The sequence below is a fragment of the Plutella xylostella genome, chromosome 27 (genome assembly GCF_932276165.1).
Source record: "Plutella xylostella chromosome 27, ilPluXylo3.1, whole genome shotgun sequence".
Taxonomy (NCBI): Eukaryota; Metazoa; Arthropoda; class Insecta; order Lepidoptera; family Plutellidae; genus Plutella; species Plutella xylostella.
Window position 1 is genome coordinate 4,017,129 of NC_064007.1, and position 19,570 is coordinate 4,036,698.

The 19,570-nt window shown below is 37.5% G+C and overlaps 2 protein-coding genes across 10 annotated transcripts in view; one reads left to right on the top strand and one right to left on the bottom strand.

The window, feature by feature from the left end:
* LOC105381158 overlaps positions 1-8,861 on the bottom strand; it is a 51,503-nt gene extending 42,642 nt beyond the window's left edge. For 5 of the 6 annotated variants that reach the window (XM_048630947.1, XM_048630943.1, XM_048630942.1 and 2 more), the window contains exons 1-2: positions 8,472-8,861; positions 8,109-8,348 (exon numbers count right to left, since the gene is read on the bottom strand). In XM_048630947.1, the coding sequence (XP_048486904.1) occupies positions 8,109-8,348; positions 8,472-8,690 (459 nt within the window). In that variant the 5' untranslated portion in view covers positions 8,691-8,861. Of the gene's footprint in view, positions 1-328; positions 882-8,108; positions 8,349-8,471 lie in introns of those variants that run through there. The other variant, XM_048630950.1, reaches the window with a different exon arrangement.
* Positions 8,862-14,045: 5,184 nt separating this feature from the next.
* On the top strand, positions 14,046-18,324 carry LOC105381160. 4 transcript variants are annotated; one of them, XM_038110382.2, is made up of 6 exons: positions 14,046-14,182; positions 14,871-15,048; positions 15,464-15,590; positions 15,861-16,047; positions 16,697-17,309; positions 18,091-18,324. In XM_038110382.2, exons 2-6 carry the CDS (start codon positions 14,871-14,873, stop codon positions 18,231-18,233), a joined length of 1,248 nt encoding a protein of 415 aa, XP_037966310.2. In that variant the 5' UTR covers positions 14,046-14,182; the 3' UTR covers positions 18,234-18,324. The 4 variants fall into 4 exon arrangements, with proteins under 4 accessions (XP_037966310.2, XP_048487019.1, XP_037966309.2 ...); XM_048631062.1 differs by having other exon boundaries at positions 14,091-14,264; XM_038110381.2 differs by having other exon boundaries at positions 14,092-14,246.
* Positions 18,325-19,570: the final 1,246 nt, after the last annotated feature.

Below are 19,570 nucleotides of genomic sequence, written 5' to 3' on the forward strand. Positions count from 1 at the left end.
CTCGGTTCTAGCGCCCTGAGTCAACCCAAGCGAGGTAGAAGATTAAATTGCCATCAAGGTGAATGGTTCCACGGTTCAAAGTATGGCTGCGTTTGGTAGAAATCGGCAAAAATCGGAATTACCTGAAATTCGGAATAACCCACCTGCACCTAACCCCACTACACCTATTGATATAAAAAAAACTGTGTCGCAAAAGCGGTAAGTACTGACGGAAAAATACCACACATTATGTTATACATATATATATTATAGGTGTAATATATGGTTGTATGTTGCCCAATAGTTGTATATGGTAGTAGGTACTTGAATGTATAGTATAGGTACTTACGTTTAAATGATTTTCACAACAATACTGCAAATAAATCGTGAAGTATTCAGCGTTCACTTGACGACACCATTCTTTTCGCAAACGTTCTAAAATTGGTACGAATAACAAATCCGGATTGTCACGGCTGTTATTCGTACATGACGGGACGAAACAGTCTTTGCTTCCCATATTGATACAAAATAATATGTAAGTATATTAAAGTCAACTTAAACTAACCGTAATTTTATTATAATAAAATAAATTTCAGAGCTTCAGAGAATATTATTTGTAGGTTAAGAGTTAGATGACAATGACATTCTACCTCACTGACGTTGACGTTAAGTGACACTTGCTTTTTTTTGTGGCGCAGGCAAAGATATTTATCTTATTATGCTTTCTGTGACGACATTCAGCCAGTCAAATTTAAAAAATATAAAATACTAAGGGCCTGTTTTACAATTTTTGGATAATGCCTACCTGTCGGATAAACTACATGCTGTCACACTCTGTCATTATTTTTTAGACAGTGACAGCTATGTGCTGGTGTTTCTATAGGGTATGCGGCATACCGTATGCTTCATAGAGTATATTATAAACGGGAATGGTATGCTTCAAATACAGGTCTGTGGGGTATGCTATGATCTTCGACCATTTACAATAGGCTTTTACTACATTGTAAACAGGCCAATATTTTATTACTTTTGTGCGTGACTGTACTGTCATTCCCTCCTGTCATGTCATCGAGTGCATGAAAAATTTTGGCAACGTAAGTAAATTTTTACCAAGTTTGTAGAAAATGGAAACACTATAATAATGTGGTACTTATTTGTTGTAAGTACTTATGTGTTATGTTTATGTGGAACAAATAAATGATTTATTATTTATTTATCTATCTTATGTGGTGATATTTTTTTGACAAATTTTAATTAGTCAAAATATGTTTCCAGTAGTCCTCTCCGCGGCTTTTTCTCATTGTTTCTATCCATTTGCTTCGTATAATAGGATCATTCGGTATCCCGATAATACATGTATATTAGAATTTAAGCTGTTAGTGATAAAATTACCTTTTGTACCTATAATAAATTATGTTAGATTTAGTTGTGTTACGTGTACGTTTTCTCGAATACAATTTCGCCTCAGCGGAAAATATCACGAATATTTTAAAAGATGATCTAGGTATACAGTTGACAAAAGAATACCGATTTTTTTTTTCGTTTTCTTAAATTGCAAAAACAACAAACAATAGGAACGCAGAAAAAAAATGATTTTAATAAATGCGTAGGATTTGAAAATTCCATCCATTATTGAAGGCGATATAAAATAGACTCTAAAAGACTAAATCAGACTGCGCATCGCACTCACGGTGAGCTCACGCGTTTCTGGTTCTACAATATACTCGAGTGTCAAAGCAGTGGTTCCCAACCCTTCTGCAACTATGGTTTCGTGCGGTAAATGCAGTGAAGATGTTACGTTTGGTGCCCTGTGCAGTAAGTGCATGATGGACTACCACTACCAATGCAGCGGAGTGACTGAGAAAAGCTACTCCAAACTGAGCGAACGCAACAAGGCTACATGGGTCTGCATCACGTGCAAGAACGACGCGGCCGGACCATCTGCAGCACCCGCGGCGTCTACTGCTCGCGCTTCTGCCAAGGGGCTGAGTCTGGAGAACGTCATGGAAGAGTTTCATAAACTCAACGCCAAGCTGTCTCCCCTTGTATCCCTGGTTGATGACATTCGCGGAATTAAAGCAGATGTGAAGGAGCTGAAGAAGGCATCGTCGGATACGTCAACCCAGTTCAAAAAAATTGATGATCGTCTAACTAACGTAGAGAAAAGACAAGAAAGTATCGATGGTTTGAAGGAGCAATTATCTAGACTTCAGCGAAATGTAGATGACAAAGAACAGTGGCTACGGAGTAACAATGCCGAAATAAAGGGGGTTCCTCAAAAATATGGGGAAAACCTATTTGAAATAATATCTGCCATTGGCATCAAAATTGGCTACACGGTTGTTAAATCCAGCATCAACTACGTGGCCCGAGTGCCCTCCCGCGACGCGGAGCGGTCGAAGCCGATCATCGTGGCCTTCAGCAACCGGTACGTCAAGGAGGACTTCGTGGCCGCGGCTCGTGCTGCCAACCACCTTACTGCGGCTGATATTAATTTACAAGGATCTAATAAAATTTTTGTTAATGATCATCTTACTGTCCAAAACAAGCAATTATTGTCCAAGGCTAAAGTTGCAGCGAAAGAGTTTGGATTCGAACATGTTTGGGTCAAGCACTCTAAAATTCTGGTACGTAAAAATTCTACATCCAATGTCATCAAAATCCGCAATGAACAGGATCTACATAAAATTCACTCATAAATGTTTCTGCAAATCCATAACGAAATGCTATTCCTTGGCCCCTCATTATTCTCACTTGAAAACCACTGTGACCTTATCTATTCGCCTATTCAAGTTATTATTTTACTTGCTACTGACTGTTACCTGTTTACTGCATACGCTTCTCGCTAAATTGACCCGCTACGCTCTTGTAATAAAGCTCAAACTTGAGTTTAAAATGTATTTGTATTATTTAGAATATTATAATATTACCCGCCAACTTCTGATGTCGCTCCAGTTGACGATGGGATGGTTTATTGATGAATTTACTTGTCTAAGTCCTAACTACGCTAATATGTGGATCAATCCAGGTTCACTTAAGCACTATGCTAATTATATTTTATTGTCTCACTGTTTTTTATGTTGCATTTTATTGCTTCTAATGAATTGTTATTACGAATGGTACTTGTATTTAAACATAGATAAGTTTTATACTAGGTATGTTATGCTTTTAATTATTCAACGCACAAAACTAGATAAAAATGGAACATCTTGTTGTTTTATATTTGCCGTTAATATGTTCGCATACCATTGTTTCTGTTGGATTTTTCTGTTGTCGCTATTGCTGAGTAATGTATTGAACGTTATTGGCGGACTGTTATTACTGGATTTTGTAAAAATCATATATAAACTTAACTTACATACTAAGTTATGTGACCTAGCATATTCATTTCTGTCGCTAACTAATTATCATCGTTATTATTTTTATTTTTCTATGATTTATGTTGCTTCTAATTTGCTATCACTGTATGAATGGGACGTGTATTTAAGCTTGGATGGGTTTCATAGTAATAAGTTAATAACATACGTTACGCTGTTAATTAGTCTACGTACTCTTACACTTAAATGACTAAATATCTTAATATATATCACCAAAATGCTAGGGGGCTTCGGACGAAGACTAATATATTCTTACGTAATGTACTGCTTAATAATTACGATGTAATTACAATATCAGAAACATGGCTTTTAGACAGTATTAATGATGCTGAATTATTCGACAGTAGGTATTTAGTGTGGCGCAGGGACCGTGACTACGCAGCCACAGGCCAGTCACTCGGTGGCGGAGTGTTGATAGCTGTCAAACGCGAACTCCACGCTAGCTCCAACTTGTCCTGGCGGTCCTCTGCCGAGGATCTCTGGGTAACCGTATCTTTTCCTCATTGCAAACTCCATATTTGTATTTTATATCTTTGCAATCAGAATCATGGTAACAGCTTTTCCACTCAATTATCTAATTTCACCGATGAACTAACGTTGTTAATGAACACATTTACCCGAGACAAGTTTCTCCTATTGGGTGATTTTAATATGAGCTCAATCACGTGGGTTCCTGATAGTGATGGGCTACGTGCAACTGATTTGTGCGGGGATAATGCACTTACTCTCATTGATTCAATGAACTTCAATAACCTTCGTCAGTATAACAGCATAACTAACAACTTTGGGCGTATCCTAGATTTAATATTTGCTCAGGATCACACAGTGGTTCTGGAGTGCTCTGACCCACTGGTACCCGAGGATCCGTACCACCGAGCGCTCCTAGTTAATTACCCCATCGAAGTTGGTCCGTTTCTACCTACTAAAGCTCGTAAAGTTTTCGCCTACTCTCGTGCCGACTTCCCGCAGATAAGACAATGCATTGGTAGTGTAAACTGGGAGAGTGAGTTTCTGAAGGTGGACGCTGAGACTGCTCTTGAGATATTCTATCAGAAAATTTATTCATTTCGCGACCAATATGTACCAACCCGTAATCCTTCACTCGATAGGTACCCACCGTGGTATAGTCCTGCACTAATCAAAATTTTAAAAGAAAAACTAAAGTACCATAGGAAATATAAAGTTTACGGTAACATATCTGACCTTCAGTCATTTAAAACAGTTCGCGCCAGAGCTATCGAAACTGAGAGAATATGTTATTCCAGATACATATCAAAAATAGAGGAGTCAGTTAACAATAACCCAAAGGCATTTTGGTCATATGTCAAAAGCATAAGATCCAATTGCACATACCCTTCTACTATGACATATGGTGATAAGTTTAGTGACTCTGGCCATGGTATTAGCGAACTTTTTGCCTCGTTCTTCCACTCAACTTTCCTGAGTTGTAACACTAGTATTAACGATTGCCCAATCGCGGACAACGCAGACAAGCCTATTATCGGTGACATCTCATGCATTGACATTTCTTCCCATGCAGTTGAACAACTTCTACGCTCTCTGGACCTATGCAAATCTGCAGGTCCTGATGAATTGCCCGCTATCTTACTTGTATCTTGTGCTTCTGAATTATCTTTGCCTGTCACATTACTCTTTCGTAAAATTTTAACAGAGGGTGTAATGCCACTTATTTGGAAACGTGCATTTATCTCTCCTATTCACAAAAAGAACACTAAAAATAAGGTTGAAAATTACAGGCCTATCTCCAAACTCTGTCTCTTAGCTAAAGTCCTTGAGCGTCTCATCCACGATCAGCTATACCCTAGCCTTAAATACTCATTTAGCCCATCCCAGCACGGCTTCCTGAAAGGCCGCTCCACAGTGTCCAACCTTTGTCTGTTCAACGACTACCTTACGGAGAAGATGGATACTCGTAACCAGGTTGATGTTATATATACGGACTATAGCAAGGCCTTCGACCGCATTGACCACTCACTGCTTATATGCAAGCTACAGGACATAGGTGTTCGGGGCTGCTTGTTATCGTTTTTCAAGTCATACGTCACTGCGAGGTCTCAGGCCGTTGTACTGAATGGATTCACATCTTCTTGGATGAGCATCCCATCTGGAGTACCGCAGGGATCCCTTTTAGGGCCACTCCTGTTCATTATTTTCATCAACGATATTGGTACGTGTTTTCACCATTCCAATCACCTACTATTTGCTGATGATATGAAGGTTTTTGGAGTTGTGAATAACGCGGACGACGAGAGGCTTCTCCAAGAGGATCTACGTAGGTTTGACGCCTACTGTGGTATGAATAAGCTCGATATTAATGTTGAAAAATGCTTCCTATTAACATATACACGGAGAGTTAATGTGTTCCCAAGTTCTTACACACTACAGGATAAGATAATATCTAAACTTACTGCTACTAAGGATTTGGGTGTAATTCATGACCAAAAATTAATATTTGATCTCCACATAGATAGTATTCTCAATAAAGCTTCACGATCCCTTGGCTTCATAATGCGATCTTCTAAGCCCTTTAGAAATATGAAAACTATTAAAATACTGTATTGTGCCTACGTCCGAAGCCACCTTGAATATGCGTCACAAATTTGGAATCCGCAGTACGATTTATACATTGGGAGGCTTGAACGTATCCAAAAAAAATTTGTAAGATACTTAGGTTTCAAATTCAAACTCCCAAGTATGGACTACAACAAACGATGTGTCAAATTGCATCTTCTACCTCTCAAATTACGTAGAGACATAAATGATGTAATTTTTCTGGTGAAAACCTTTCGTGGCCAAGTCGACTGCCCAGACTTACTTAACAAACTCGGCTTGCGGATTCCAACCAGGAGGACCCGCTCTCGGCCCCTCCTCTCCATCCCTCGCTCAAATAGCAATTATAGACATAACACTTTTGTGATTAGAGCTGCTGAAACATACAACCGTCTATGTAGCAATACCGGTGTTGATCTATTTTATAGTAGTTACAACTCAATTAAGGACCACATTATTAATAAATTTGTTAGCTCACTGTGATGCTAATCGTAAATTTTAAGTAAAGTATAAGGTTTCTATATGTGAAAACCTTTAACTGGCATGTTTGTTACTATTAATTTAACTATTCCTAGTTCTGTAATTCCATGCTGTTGGTTTTCCATGCTTCATTAATAAATAAATAAATAAATAAATAAATAGAATAAATAAATAAATATGTGGGGACATCTCACACACGGCCATCCGACCCCAAGCTAGGCAGAACCTGTGTTATGGGTGTCGAACAGCTGATATATCTTACACAAATACATAGATAGATACATCTATATAATAAAAATGAATTGCTGTTCGTTAGTCTCGCTAAAACTCGAGAACGGCTGAACCGATTTGGCAAATATTGGTCTTGAAATATTCGTGGAAGTCCATTGAAGGTTTAAAAGGTGAGAAAGGTAGGGTAGGGTAGTGTAGTGTAGTGTAGTGTAGTGTAGTGTAGTGTAGTGTAGTGTAGGGTAGGGTAAGAGGCGGTATGAAGTTCGCCGGGCAGCTAGTACTAAATATAAATATAAACACCCAAGACCCGAGTACAAATATATTCTGCCTTTAAATAAATATCTGCCCCAGCCGGGAATCGAACCCTGGACCTTGGACATAGCAGTCAGGGTCACTAACCACTACACCAGTCGCCGAATAGAATAGAATACTTACTATTTATTTTGCACCATTAAAGAAATATAATATAAAATGAATTCAAGGTAAGTATTTTAAGAATCCAATCACGAAACAATTGATGGTAAGGTGCAGGTGAGTTATTCCCAAAGGTTTTTGGGTGAGTTGGATACATGTTCGTATTTTGTCAATTTATGAGGACTGGTTAGGTCATTTTGATTCATGTAAGGACGCTTTGTATACTTGAATATACTACCTAAAACTCTGTTTAACAGACTTCTCTCAATACCCACGGAATTCGTAAATATTTAAGTTTCAAAAGATGATATTTTTTTCTTTGCACGAGGGTAATTCCGAATGAATGCGGGTTATTCCGAAAAATATTTAAAATGAGTTTTAGGTAAATTAATCTAAAGAACCATATGTATTTTTCGATCAGCTATAACCTCGCAAAAACTTATTTCGAAATATTGCATATAAGTGCCCAGAAGTACTTATACACATTTATATTATATTTATAATTTGGAATTACCCGATCCACAGAATTTCATAGTAAAATGTTCCAACATTCGGAATTACCCTAGTTCGCTCATTCCGGAAAATATAAAAAATTAAAGCTAGGGCTTTTAAACTCCGAACGTAGTGAACAAAAACGACAATCTTTTGGATGAAAAAACAATCAGTTAAGTAACTTAACTAATTTCTTAATTGCCGATGTGCGGGTAATTCCGAAAATTCAAAAATCCGGAAATTTGCACTTTTTTACTAATTTTACGTTTTAACACGCACGCTCGGTCCTACTACCCTGAGTCAACCCAAGCGAGGTAGAAGATTAAGTTGCCATCAAGGTGAATGGTTCCACGGTTCAAAGTATAACTACGTTTGGAAGAAATCGGCAAAAATCGGAATTATTATCCGAAATTCGGCATTACCCACCTGCACCTTACTGCCCATAACTGATGGCACAGCACAGCTTCATGTCTAGTGAGGAAATATCTTCCGGTAGCATCACTTTTTAACTCCTCTTGTGTCCTAGTATTTACTCCACAATTAAGTTATCATTTTAATACTTACTTGCACACCTAAATTGTTCATGTCTGGTTCACAAAGAGTATCATTTTGTGTTAAGAATTTTGCTTGAATGTGTGAATGCTCAATATTGTTTTGTAATAAACAGTGTTCATTATCTGGCTGTTTAGAAGCACTAGCTTGAGGAAAGTTCAGTGCAAGCAACTTGGCTGGGACTCTAGTCTTTAACTTCGGGCGGCACTGGACATATTTCCACTTTAGGTAGTTCACCAGATCATCTTCCAGCTAGAAAAGACAAATAAATCAAGAAATAGGATTTTAGTGATTTAATTTTACTGTTCCAAAACCCATGTTACCATAGACTCATATTAATAAAGGCAAAAACAAAACTTTGAATAGTAAACTTACTTGAAGGTGGTCTTCACATACAGATACACTCGACGTTGGTACGTCAGAGCGGCCCACTGCTTGACACCATGCTTTTCTGTTCGTAAAGGGGACCTTGAAAAATCTTTTATGCGGTTTTCCCTTCGTTGTGGTGTTTTTGCAAGTGGGAACAAAACAATATGTGAATTTCATAGGAGTCCAGTCCTCCCACTGACCGCCGTCGTCATCTACCCTTTCCATCTTTAGTTCCGCTAACAAATTGTTAAATAGTAAGTACCTCGTCTTTTCAATCGGGAGGCCGTGGGTTCAAATCCTGGCCTGTACCAATGAATTCTTTCAATTGGGTTTTCAATTAAGGAGTTTAAGTACAATTATACGACGTGCTCTTACGGTGATGGAAAACATCGTGAGGAAACCTATTATTTAATTGTACTTATCCCAAAACGGCGATATGGTTCGCAACCTATCACGTGAGTACAAAATGTGCTTCGAAAAGTGGGTGGCTCGCTTGTGAGCCACCTCTGAGTACCCCTTCAGGGATTACAGTCGTGAGTGCATATGCATGTAACTTTAGACGAGTGTAAATAATGTGAATTCAATCTCGTAAACAATTAATTTAAATTTAGCCAACCAAGTTGGTTGAACCAATACCATACCATAACAATAACAAACAAACAACTGTCGTCTGTCACTGTCAGTGGCTCTCTGACTGTGTGTGACTAACACCGTCAATTCCGCCAATAACATGTGTTGGAGATTGCACGGTATTTTATTTAGCCTTGTTTACTGATTGATGTATTTCGGTCAGAGAATGAATATTCTGAGGCAAGAAACAAACAAAAGTTAGAAGGTTAATGGGTTCTACCTTTTTTGGCATAAGATTTGTTTGCCTAATCTCGTATTGCATAGTAACGTTTGGTCAAAGTCTCGTTACGCCGAAAATCGTATGGCATAAATCTCGTTTAGTAAAAAGTTATTTCGCATAACATTGTTTAGCCTTATAATGGTATGGCCAAATCTTGAATAGCCTAATAATGCTATGGCATAGGTTTATACAAAGTAATAATATTCGTTTGGCTTTAACTTTGGCGGAGCGTCTCCCTACATAGCGCAAACTGGTGCCTTGTATTGTTTCCGCTGTTTGGAAAACGCTCCGCTCCGCTTCGCTGCGCTCCGCTTTGGTTTTGATGAACATGTGCACCTAACACGCTCCTCCTCGCTTTGCTCGTCGTCGCACCTATTTTTAGGTTTCGATCTCATGGGGTTTGTAATAATTATATTGGTCGTTGTTTTGATCATTCAATATCGTGATTATCGGGATGTAGGAGAAAAATAGCACAATTTGTACATTTACTACATACTTAATATATTATTTATTAAGATAACATTAGGAGAAACAAGATTATACATAGGTATAGACGAACATAAATTTGAGCAAACGAAACTTAGGTGTTTAAAGATTGTGCCTAAAGAGTTTTAGACGAAACGAGCCTTATGCCACATAAGTCTTGGCAAAGTGATGGTTCGGCCAAAAAAGTTTAGACCATACGAGTTATGCGAAATGAGTTTTGGTCAATAAAGATTATGCCAGATGAGCGGAACCCAGGTTAATGTTAGTATGACAATCACAGGTATTTACATTATTAATTTCGGAGTTAAACTATAATGTTGTTAGTTTTAAGAAAAGTTGCTAAAATATTTACAATTGAGGAATGGGCATAAGATAGTAGACACTTCACATTAACAGAACGAGGGATTGAAGGAGGTAGGGACTAGGGAGTCGTATATCAATCAAAAATGAAAGTGACAGTTACTTTTTAAATAACCACGGTAACGACCATAGACAACAGATTTGATCAATGACGAACTTAGAGTATATGATGACGAAGGAAACCTTCGTCATTGGATTTGATGTTTTCCGCGACACAAAACCAGAAATGTCTTTATGTGCGTGATTTTACAAGTGTGTGGGTAACTTTACTTTAGTGATTTTCATTATCGACAGGTCTCAATTTAACGCATAGAAAAAAATCTGACAGATTTTGTCTACAAATAAAAATCAAAATTTAAATATTAATTCTCCTAGCCTTTTTTCGGCAAACTGATTTATTATATCATTTATGGCTGATGATGATTTTAGTTTTTCTTTATGCTTAATGACACCATCCGTCCGCCGGGCCCTTGCCAGTGCAAACGTTCCCGCTACTTTAGAGCCAAGCGGGATCATGCGGGACGACGACAATAGACCCGACGGCATGAGTCTGGTGCCATGGAAGAGGGGCCAGTTGCTGGTGTGGGACGCAAAAATTCTGTCCGGAATAAACAAAGGATAAAAAACTGCGAATGTACGAACAATAAAATGATAATTTAAAAAAACCGACTTAAAAAAAACCTTTTTAATGGTGCGGTGACTTTATGCGATGAATAAAACACATTTAACTTAAGTGTTGAATGAAATATTTTTTCTATGATACTTACAGCAAGAATCCTAATCCTAACTTCCTAACTAATATTATAAATGCGAAAGTAACTGTGTCTGTCTGTCTGTCTGTTACTCTTTCACGCCAAAACTACTGAACGGATTTGAATGAAACTTGGTATACATATGGTCTAGACCCTGAGAAAGAACATATGCTACTTTTTATCCCGGAAATCCCACGGGAAAGCTTTTAATGGCGAAGCGAAGCGCGCGGGAACAGCTAGTAAACTATAAAAAGCCAATACTCGACTCCTTATTCTAACACTTGGTCTGAAGAAATATGGCACCAACTTCAAAAAAGAATCGTACCTGCTTAGGTTTATTTGAAGGCCCAGTGGCCAAGCCAAAACCCAAAAAAAAAGTACGTTCATATAGAATTGGTGTAAACCTTAAATTATTTCTTACTTTTTAGTTTTCTTTTTAAGACGGTTTTTTTTAAATTATTATTTTATTGTTTTTAGTGTCGATCAAAAGTAAGATGCAAATGATACCAATAAGTCCTACTAGTCAATACGAATCATTCAAGCCTAAACACGAGGTAGTTGCTATATACCCTTGACTGCCTTCCATTTCTATCATCAGATCAGCTCAAGGTCACCATCATATTTTTTTGTCATAAGAACTATATTTACGTTCTAAATTCCATTAGAATCGGTTAAAAGTTGTCCAAAATAGAAATTCATACCCTGTTTTTACCCCTTTACCCGTCCTTGGAAGTATAATAAAATTCTGAAAAAAATGGGACCGCCCGTGGCGTGTTTTGAAACTATACAAGGCCAGAACGCAGAGGGTGGGACTGCTCGCGTATATTTTCAAATTAAAATGGTGCCATGATTTACTTGAAAGTATACAAGGCCATTACGCACTAATCGCGTATATTTTCAAGTAAGTTGGGCCAAAATTATGGCTTGAAAATATACTACAGCAGTTACCACTGCGTACTAATCGTGTATATTTTCAAGTGCCAAACGGCCATGCAAGCACTTGAAACTATACGTGATTAGTTACCAGGTACCCCTTCTGAATTGTTGCTCTCTCTTTCTTTCATGGGAAATAGTAATAAGTCTATTGCTTTCTAAACATTGCATTATCATTCCGCACTTGGCATTGTTTTCGTAATGTTGTTTTTGTTTACATTACATCGTACTGTTAAAAAATAAATTGATTTAAATTGAACTGTAGAACCGTTTTTAATAGTAAAAATTATCTTAGAAGAGGGTGTAGAGCAATTCATAAAAGACAATTACGATGAATTCAAAACTTGATGAAAACTATGTCTGTAATAGGTCTATAGGGTAATACCTACTACACTCACGAGCAATGAATAAGTCCAAGTAGCAAAAAGTCAACACCAAATTACCCCAATTTTTTTTTGCTCGTGAGTTTAGTAGGTATTACTCTTAATTCATGTAAATAATAAGATATTAGTATTCTTACTTGTTATTTATTAACATTATATAGGTATGACAGGCAGAACAAGTAAATTGTAGTCATGTACATTTACCGAAATAGTTAAGTAAATCGGAATCAGCATGTAGGTATAAATTATATGCGACAAGTACGCCAATCAAGCAATGTGCGTAATAGCAATGTATATTCTCAAGAACGGTTCAGTAAATCCCAACTTGAAAGTATACGCGATTAGTACGCACAAATCGTGTATATTTTCAAGTAAAATATTTATTTTTTTCACTTGAAACTATACAGTGCTAGTACACTATGGGTGCGTTCTGGCCTTGTATAGTTTCAAAACACGCCCACCGCGTGTGCAGAACCCAATACATCAAAAAAAATAATTTTCAAAATCGATTTACAGAGTGATTGGTAAGTCGATGTATTCCTTAAAATGGGTTATAGAACTTATAGAGGAAGGCATTTCCAGTTGATTGAACCCCATAATGCATTATCCGAAAGTCAAACATTTCTGAATTATTTAAGTTTTAAGTTAAATATTTTTCCCAAAAGCAAAATATTTAAAAAACTATCAATTTTTTAAATATTTTTTTGATTGTTTTGCATTAGTGACACCTTAGCCAAGTAATTATAATCATTAAATGCGCAATATTCAACTTAATTTAGACACAGTGTTTCAAAATAGTTGAAACATTAAGAAAACGTTACGAAAGGTGAAAACAAATTTGCTAAATTAATAATTTTATCTGAAAAGTTTTCAGGCACAACAGCTTAAAAACATAGTAAATTTATGAGCTTTAAAATGATATATTCCAGTCTAAAATCGTATAAGGTATGACCAAGATATAGCCAAAACAACTACATAATCGGACAAATCTCAGTGGGGAAACGAACAAAATTTGTTACAATTCCGGCTAACGTGTTATCGGACAAGCATTATTTCGGTGAAGCAATCTTGTCGTTGATCTGTTCTTTTGAGTAACCGCGCTGTCGGTGAACAATAATAAGTAAACGGTTCGGAGCTGTACAAAGTCCAGTTATAAGACTTTTTACCTTAAAATTGGAACAAATCTTGTTCGTTTCCCCACTGAGATTGGTTCGCCTATGCAGTAGTTTTGGCTATATCTTGGTCATACCTTAATCGATTTTAGATTGGAATATATCATTTTAAAGCTTATAAATTGAATATGTTTTTAAGCTGTCAATCGACTGGAAATGCCTTCGTCTATGACCCATTTAAAGGAATACTCGACTTTCCAATCACCCTGTATAAATGGCGGAGTAATCGGTGAACATACATAAAAAAAATTGAGAACCTCCTCCATTTTTCGAAGTCGGTTAAAAAAAAGATAAACTACGGAAACAGTGGCAAAATAAAAAACAAAGGCAAAAATATAAAATAAAAGAAAATTGTGAAGAAAAAAAGGTACAAGTCGTCGAAATATAGTAGGCCCGTTTGGACAGCTTCAATAGGTATGGGATGACAGCTGGTGTCAAACCTAAATTAGAAAAAACTACACAATAAGTAACTTTTGGTGCTTAAAAAGTTCTTTTTTATTTCGGCCGTTAAATAACAAGCCAGATTATGTGTCTTTTTGTGTATCAAGTAAATCAAGAGTAAATAGCAAATTTGTGTAGCTGTCCAAACGGGCCAATATTTCAATATTTCGACGACTTGTAATAAAATCGCGACCACTGATGATATGACACTGGCAGAAAATTTTGTCATGATTTTTACATTAACATTTTAAACATAAATGACATAAAAACAAACAAAACGTAACCAACGTAACACAAGAGAAAATACTGTAACATTCTTCATTGTTTATTGTAAATTTAGGTAAAGTGTATCGTAGTTTGAGGGACCCTTTAGCCATCTAGCTATAAGATTTTATAATTAAAAGGTAGGTTCTGTGTCATAGGTATTTATAAAGGAGTCTACACACCAAACCCGCCGACACAGCCCGGCGGCTTGGTGTCGGCGACCCAAACCCGCCAACCCGCCAACATGTGTCATGGGGCTGTGTCGGTGAGTGTCGGCGGCAAGAAATCAGTACAACTTTTTTAGTACTTGCACGCGCGGGTACGAGTCGCCGACATGATTCTTGAAACAAAGTCGCCGACACCAAGCCGCCGGGCTGTGTCGGCGGGTTTGGTGTGTAGACTCCTTAACGTGGTCAAAATATCGAGACACCAACAATAATAGTCAACAATGCTACCATCCCATGGGATGGATTGGTAGTATTTGTGTACCTCTAAGCCATGTGTGGTCAATAAGTTATATAATTATTATTAAATTTACTCCACTCATGTATTGGGTTAATTATGCAAACACACAATCAGTACATACAACATACTATGATAAGCTGTTGTGATGATAGAGTTTGGCTTGGTAGGGTATTCTGACTGACTGGCACTCTTTATTATTTGCTCGCCCTTATTATAGATTATCTCATGAGCACTGTGCAGCCTGTTCAGGCATCTGGTCTTAAGTGGGTAGCTAAATTAATTTAAATCCACTGTTTAAGATGGTCCGGCATTACAAACGGAAGACAGTAACAAAGTATTGCAAGGAACATTTGTTAAAGGCATTAGAAGATATCAGAAACAAGAAATTAAATTATTGCCAAGCAGCTAAAGTGTATGGTATCCCGACGAGTACATTGGTTTCGAGGATACGAAGAAGATTGAAGAAATCATTGAATGGTAGGTATCACGATGGAGACAAACTCTAGTCCAGCTTAGGAGCAATGCCACACAGGAGGCTGTGTCTTCAATGCATTGTCACAATCTAGTGAGTTGAAGCCACATTATGGCCACATTGTTACCACTTGGTTACCACTTGCATTACCTCACTGTCAAGTCTGTCAACAATACTTTACACTCTGTTGTTTCAGCGCATATTCCTTACCCACCTAACACCAACATGACCCACTAACCTACTTCTTCTTAGTGTTTGTAACTTTGTTATTTTGCAAGTTCAGCTAATTTAAAAAGATGACAGCTGGCTCCCATTTTCACAACCTACATAGATCGTTTGATCCAAAAGGAATCAGGCAGTCTGACCCACATATAAAAAAAAATTATTCAAATTAATGAAAATGGTTTCTTATTATTTCAGAGGAGGAACAAGCAGAAGTCTCTGCATCATCGGCACTGGTGCCTCTGGGCTCCGAACCTGGATCTAAAAAACGGGAACCGCCGGAAATAAAGACGTACAAAAACAATTACTTTCTGAAAAAGTATGGTAAGTTAAAGAACACTTTTTTTATAACTGCTCCAGTAGTTTGATTCTTACCTAGGTACTTACTACCTACCAAATTTACGTTGCTCAGTATGACTGGGTAGTACTAATCTAATTTTACCGTGTATATTGCAGTGCTCTTAGGGTTCTATAGATAGATGTGTGAAGGTAATTTTTTTGTACCGTAGGTTACAGTTATCATCATTAACTATGTACTTATTGTTCAAAACTTATTTGTCTGGACGGAAATGCATGGCTTAAGTTGTCTTGTCACTGCAGGCCCGCCGCTAGTGATCCCGCCGGTGGCGCCCTCCGGCCTGACGTGCAGCGCGTGCAGCTACTCGATCGTGGGCCGCGTGTACGCGTGCGTTCAGTGCGCGGGCGTGCGCGTGTGCGCGGCGTGCGAGCGCGACACGCACCGCGCGCACGCCGTGCTCAGGCTGCCCTCCGAGCGGGTCTATGTGAGTATTGTGCAGCGATTACAAGGTTTTCGAACCTTCGTTAACGTTGCGTATCGTCAACTGTCACTGTCAAAATGTAGAATAGAATAGAATAGAATAGAATACTACTTTATTGACTTAAAAATAATTTACATAAATAACAATTTACAATATAACGCAATAGGCGGCCTTATCGCTAAAAGCGATCTCTTCCAGGCAACCTTTGGGTGGAGGAGAGACTTAAACTATAAATGAGGAAGGTGTACAAAGTGTAGTAAACATTCATGTTTAATAATAAATACTTAAATACAAATGTAGGCAAATTTGTTAGTTCCAAAAGTGACTACGTTGGCGCTGCTCTTTGTGTAGTATTGAAAATAGTATCGAATTGCCACGTTAGGTAAGTTGCCCTCAGGAAGAAAAACAAAATGGCGACCATGTCCGATCAGTAATGAATATGTCTCTCGCACATTTCGATATTGAGAGATGGGTCATTGGTAGGACCAAAAGAACAATATGTAGTACTGTTTGTTAAAAAATATACTATAGCGGGGCCCAATTTCGTCCGCGGTTTAGATACATCGTAATCGTCGAATTATAATGATTAGTTTTGATTATTTATGATTAAAATTTACACACCTATTACACAAATACTGTTTTATTGTTACAGAACATAGTGCGAGATGTGTTTGTGTCTCTACAAAGAGAGTTCAACTCTATACTGAAATTATCGGATGAAGATAACGAGAAAAGCACTTTTAAGGACATTCTCAAAGATCCTACACCATCCAAAGCCACCCTAGATACCAGCGCTCCAGCCCCCGTTCCTTCTGACGAACCCATGGTCGAATATCTTATAGAAAAAGATACACACGAAGAACTTGATATCAAACCAGAACTAGATCCACTCTTCGAAATCCCCGAAACATCTGTCACTTTAGAAGCCACACACGGCTGCAGCTCACCAGAAATCAAACTAGAGGGTGTCCCACTGGTTGAATACCTTTTAGATAATGACATAGAAGAACAACACAAAGAGCCACCCCCAAAAAGAATAGATAAAAAATATAAAAGTGTTGTCAGAAAGAAAGTGCATAAAAGCAGATTATTTGAATCAGAAAATATACTGAGAAAATGTGAAAAAAGTAATGTGAACAATACAGTTGTTTCAAATGATAAAGAAATTGTGATAAAAATGAATAAGCCAGCGGAGACATTATTGAATGTGGAAAGAGCCAGTCCAACAGACTGGTGTCCTCAAGAGATGAAGGATCCACCTGAAGGTAAACTTGTACACTTATTAATAACTGCTACCATACTACCACCGCTATCGTACATAAGCAAGCATCAATCTTTAAGTAGCGCTGGATCTTTAAGTAACCTAAATAACTTATATGGATTTGGAAAAGGGTGTATTTGCTGAATGTGCCATATTTAACTGAAACTGGGTGTGGCTTACGATATTTTTACGACAGTTGTTAATCACGGTGGGGTCACAACTTTAGATGACAATTCTGACTGCATAGAAAATATGCGAGTTATGTATTAGTTTATTTGGGCATGTCCGAGTGATGAAAGTTACCGACACAGTTTCAATAACTCAATTTACCAGTAACTTCTAGTATTTTATTATATCGACTGTTCCAATCGGTCTAAAACTCTAAATCTTCAAAAAATGCAGGCACATATTCATAGAAAAGTTAAAGGACGTTTTAGCTATTGAACTGTTTTGTCCTTCTCTGTCATCAATATTGTGTCAAAGAACAATTTTTTCGATGACAGAGAGGTACAAAACAGTTCAATAGTTGGTTAAAAACGGTTTAATTGTCTGCTTGTACACTCTCAAAACATCTGACAGTCGGGATGCCCACTTACCCAACAACTCTCCCAGCACAAGCTTGCTTATGTTGGTGTCCATCAACCCGCACTAGGCCAGCTGGTGGACTAGGCCTTAAACCCTTCCTTCATTGGAAGGAGACCCGTGCCCAGCAGTGCGGACGTGACGTGATGGGTCGTGATGATGATGACACGCTCATAGTCTCAACTCTTTACCTTATTTCACAGGTGCTAGCGTGGACTCTTCAAGCTACGTGATCGTCCGGAACAGCACTCACAACTTCTGCCAGAAAGTGCCCCGGCTCAACCAGCCCACATCAATGATTACCAATTTTAAAAAATATATAAACTACCGTGACACACCTTCATGATGGTAATAGAATACCTAACTTTTAAAGATCTTGAGAATAGTATAATATACTTATAGTTAATAGTTTCTAAATAAATTTTAAATGAGTATTACACCTACCTTGTTTTTTTTTAATATTTTAAACTATTAAACACAAAAGTACCCAAAATGATAGTAGGCGCTGCGGCGGCCGACTGTGTAAGGTAAGTACTTAACTAATTAATCAGGTCCTAACTTAACTTTTAAAGATCAATAAGCAAAATAATAAAATAGTTAGCCACTGTGTTGTTTTTTACAAAAAAAAAATAAGCCACAAATAAAGTTTCGTTTAGATACATTATCAAACAATTCTATATGTACCAATAAGTGTTTTTAAATAAGTCCATGCCTACATAATTCTTCAGTGCTTCTTACACAGTACGCGCTATCACTTTGTGGAATGATCTTCCTTAAAAAATCCGACAAGCACCAACTCTGGAAACCTTTAAGAGAATGGTGAAGGAACACTACCTTAAATCAACTGTTTAGCTGTTATCAGATCATTAAATATGTATTAAAAATCATGTATGTAGGTATAATATGTATGATATGTATGATGTATGTATGTATATGTATATATGTGTTAGTATATATTTATATATGTATTATATTGTATATAATTGTGTATTATAATACATGTAGTAGGCGTATGTACTTGTGTGTATTTTTTATTTATTTTTTGCTTATATTTAGTGTGTAGTTAGATAATAATAACTTAAATTATACTATATTCCTTGAGTAAGTACACTGTACCCCTTTTATATCTCTAGTACATCCATCCAAAGGTTGTCTGGAAGAGATCGCTATAAGCGATAAGACCGCCTTTTGTACCCTAGTTAAGTGTCTATGTAAAATTGTTAATCATTTCTTGGTGTACAAATAAAGAGTACTCTATCTATCTATCTATCTATAACCAAAACAGCCTTATGAATCTCAACAACAGTAAAGTTTTCGAGGCAGCATCGACAGAGATGGGCCCCCTTGGCCCCCACGATTGACCGACCCTCCGCTAGTTTTTTTTTTTATGAGAGGGGGCGCGGATGGGCAACGGCGGCGGCGTTTGTATACACCACCGAAATAACCACAAGCGAAGAACAATTTAAACAGCTTTCATAACTATGAAATAAATGAAAGTGGCAAATGCACAGTGACGAAAGACATTTTGAGCATCATCAATAAAGAAAAAAAAATGATTAAGTACAGTACATATATAATATTAAGTACTATAGCGTAAGGACCGCGCCGACCCCACTACGGAAAATGGCACCCCCGCGCGCTGGCCCCAAAATACAAATTTCAAGACCAACGCTAACGCTACTC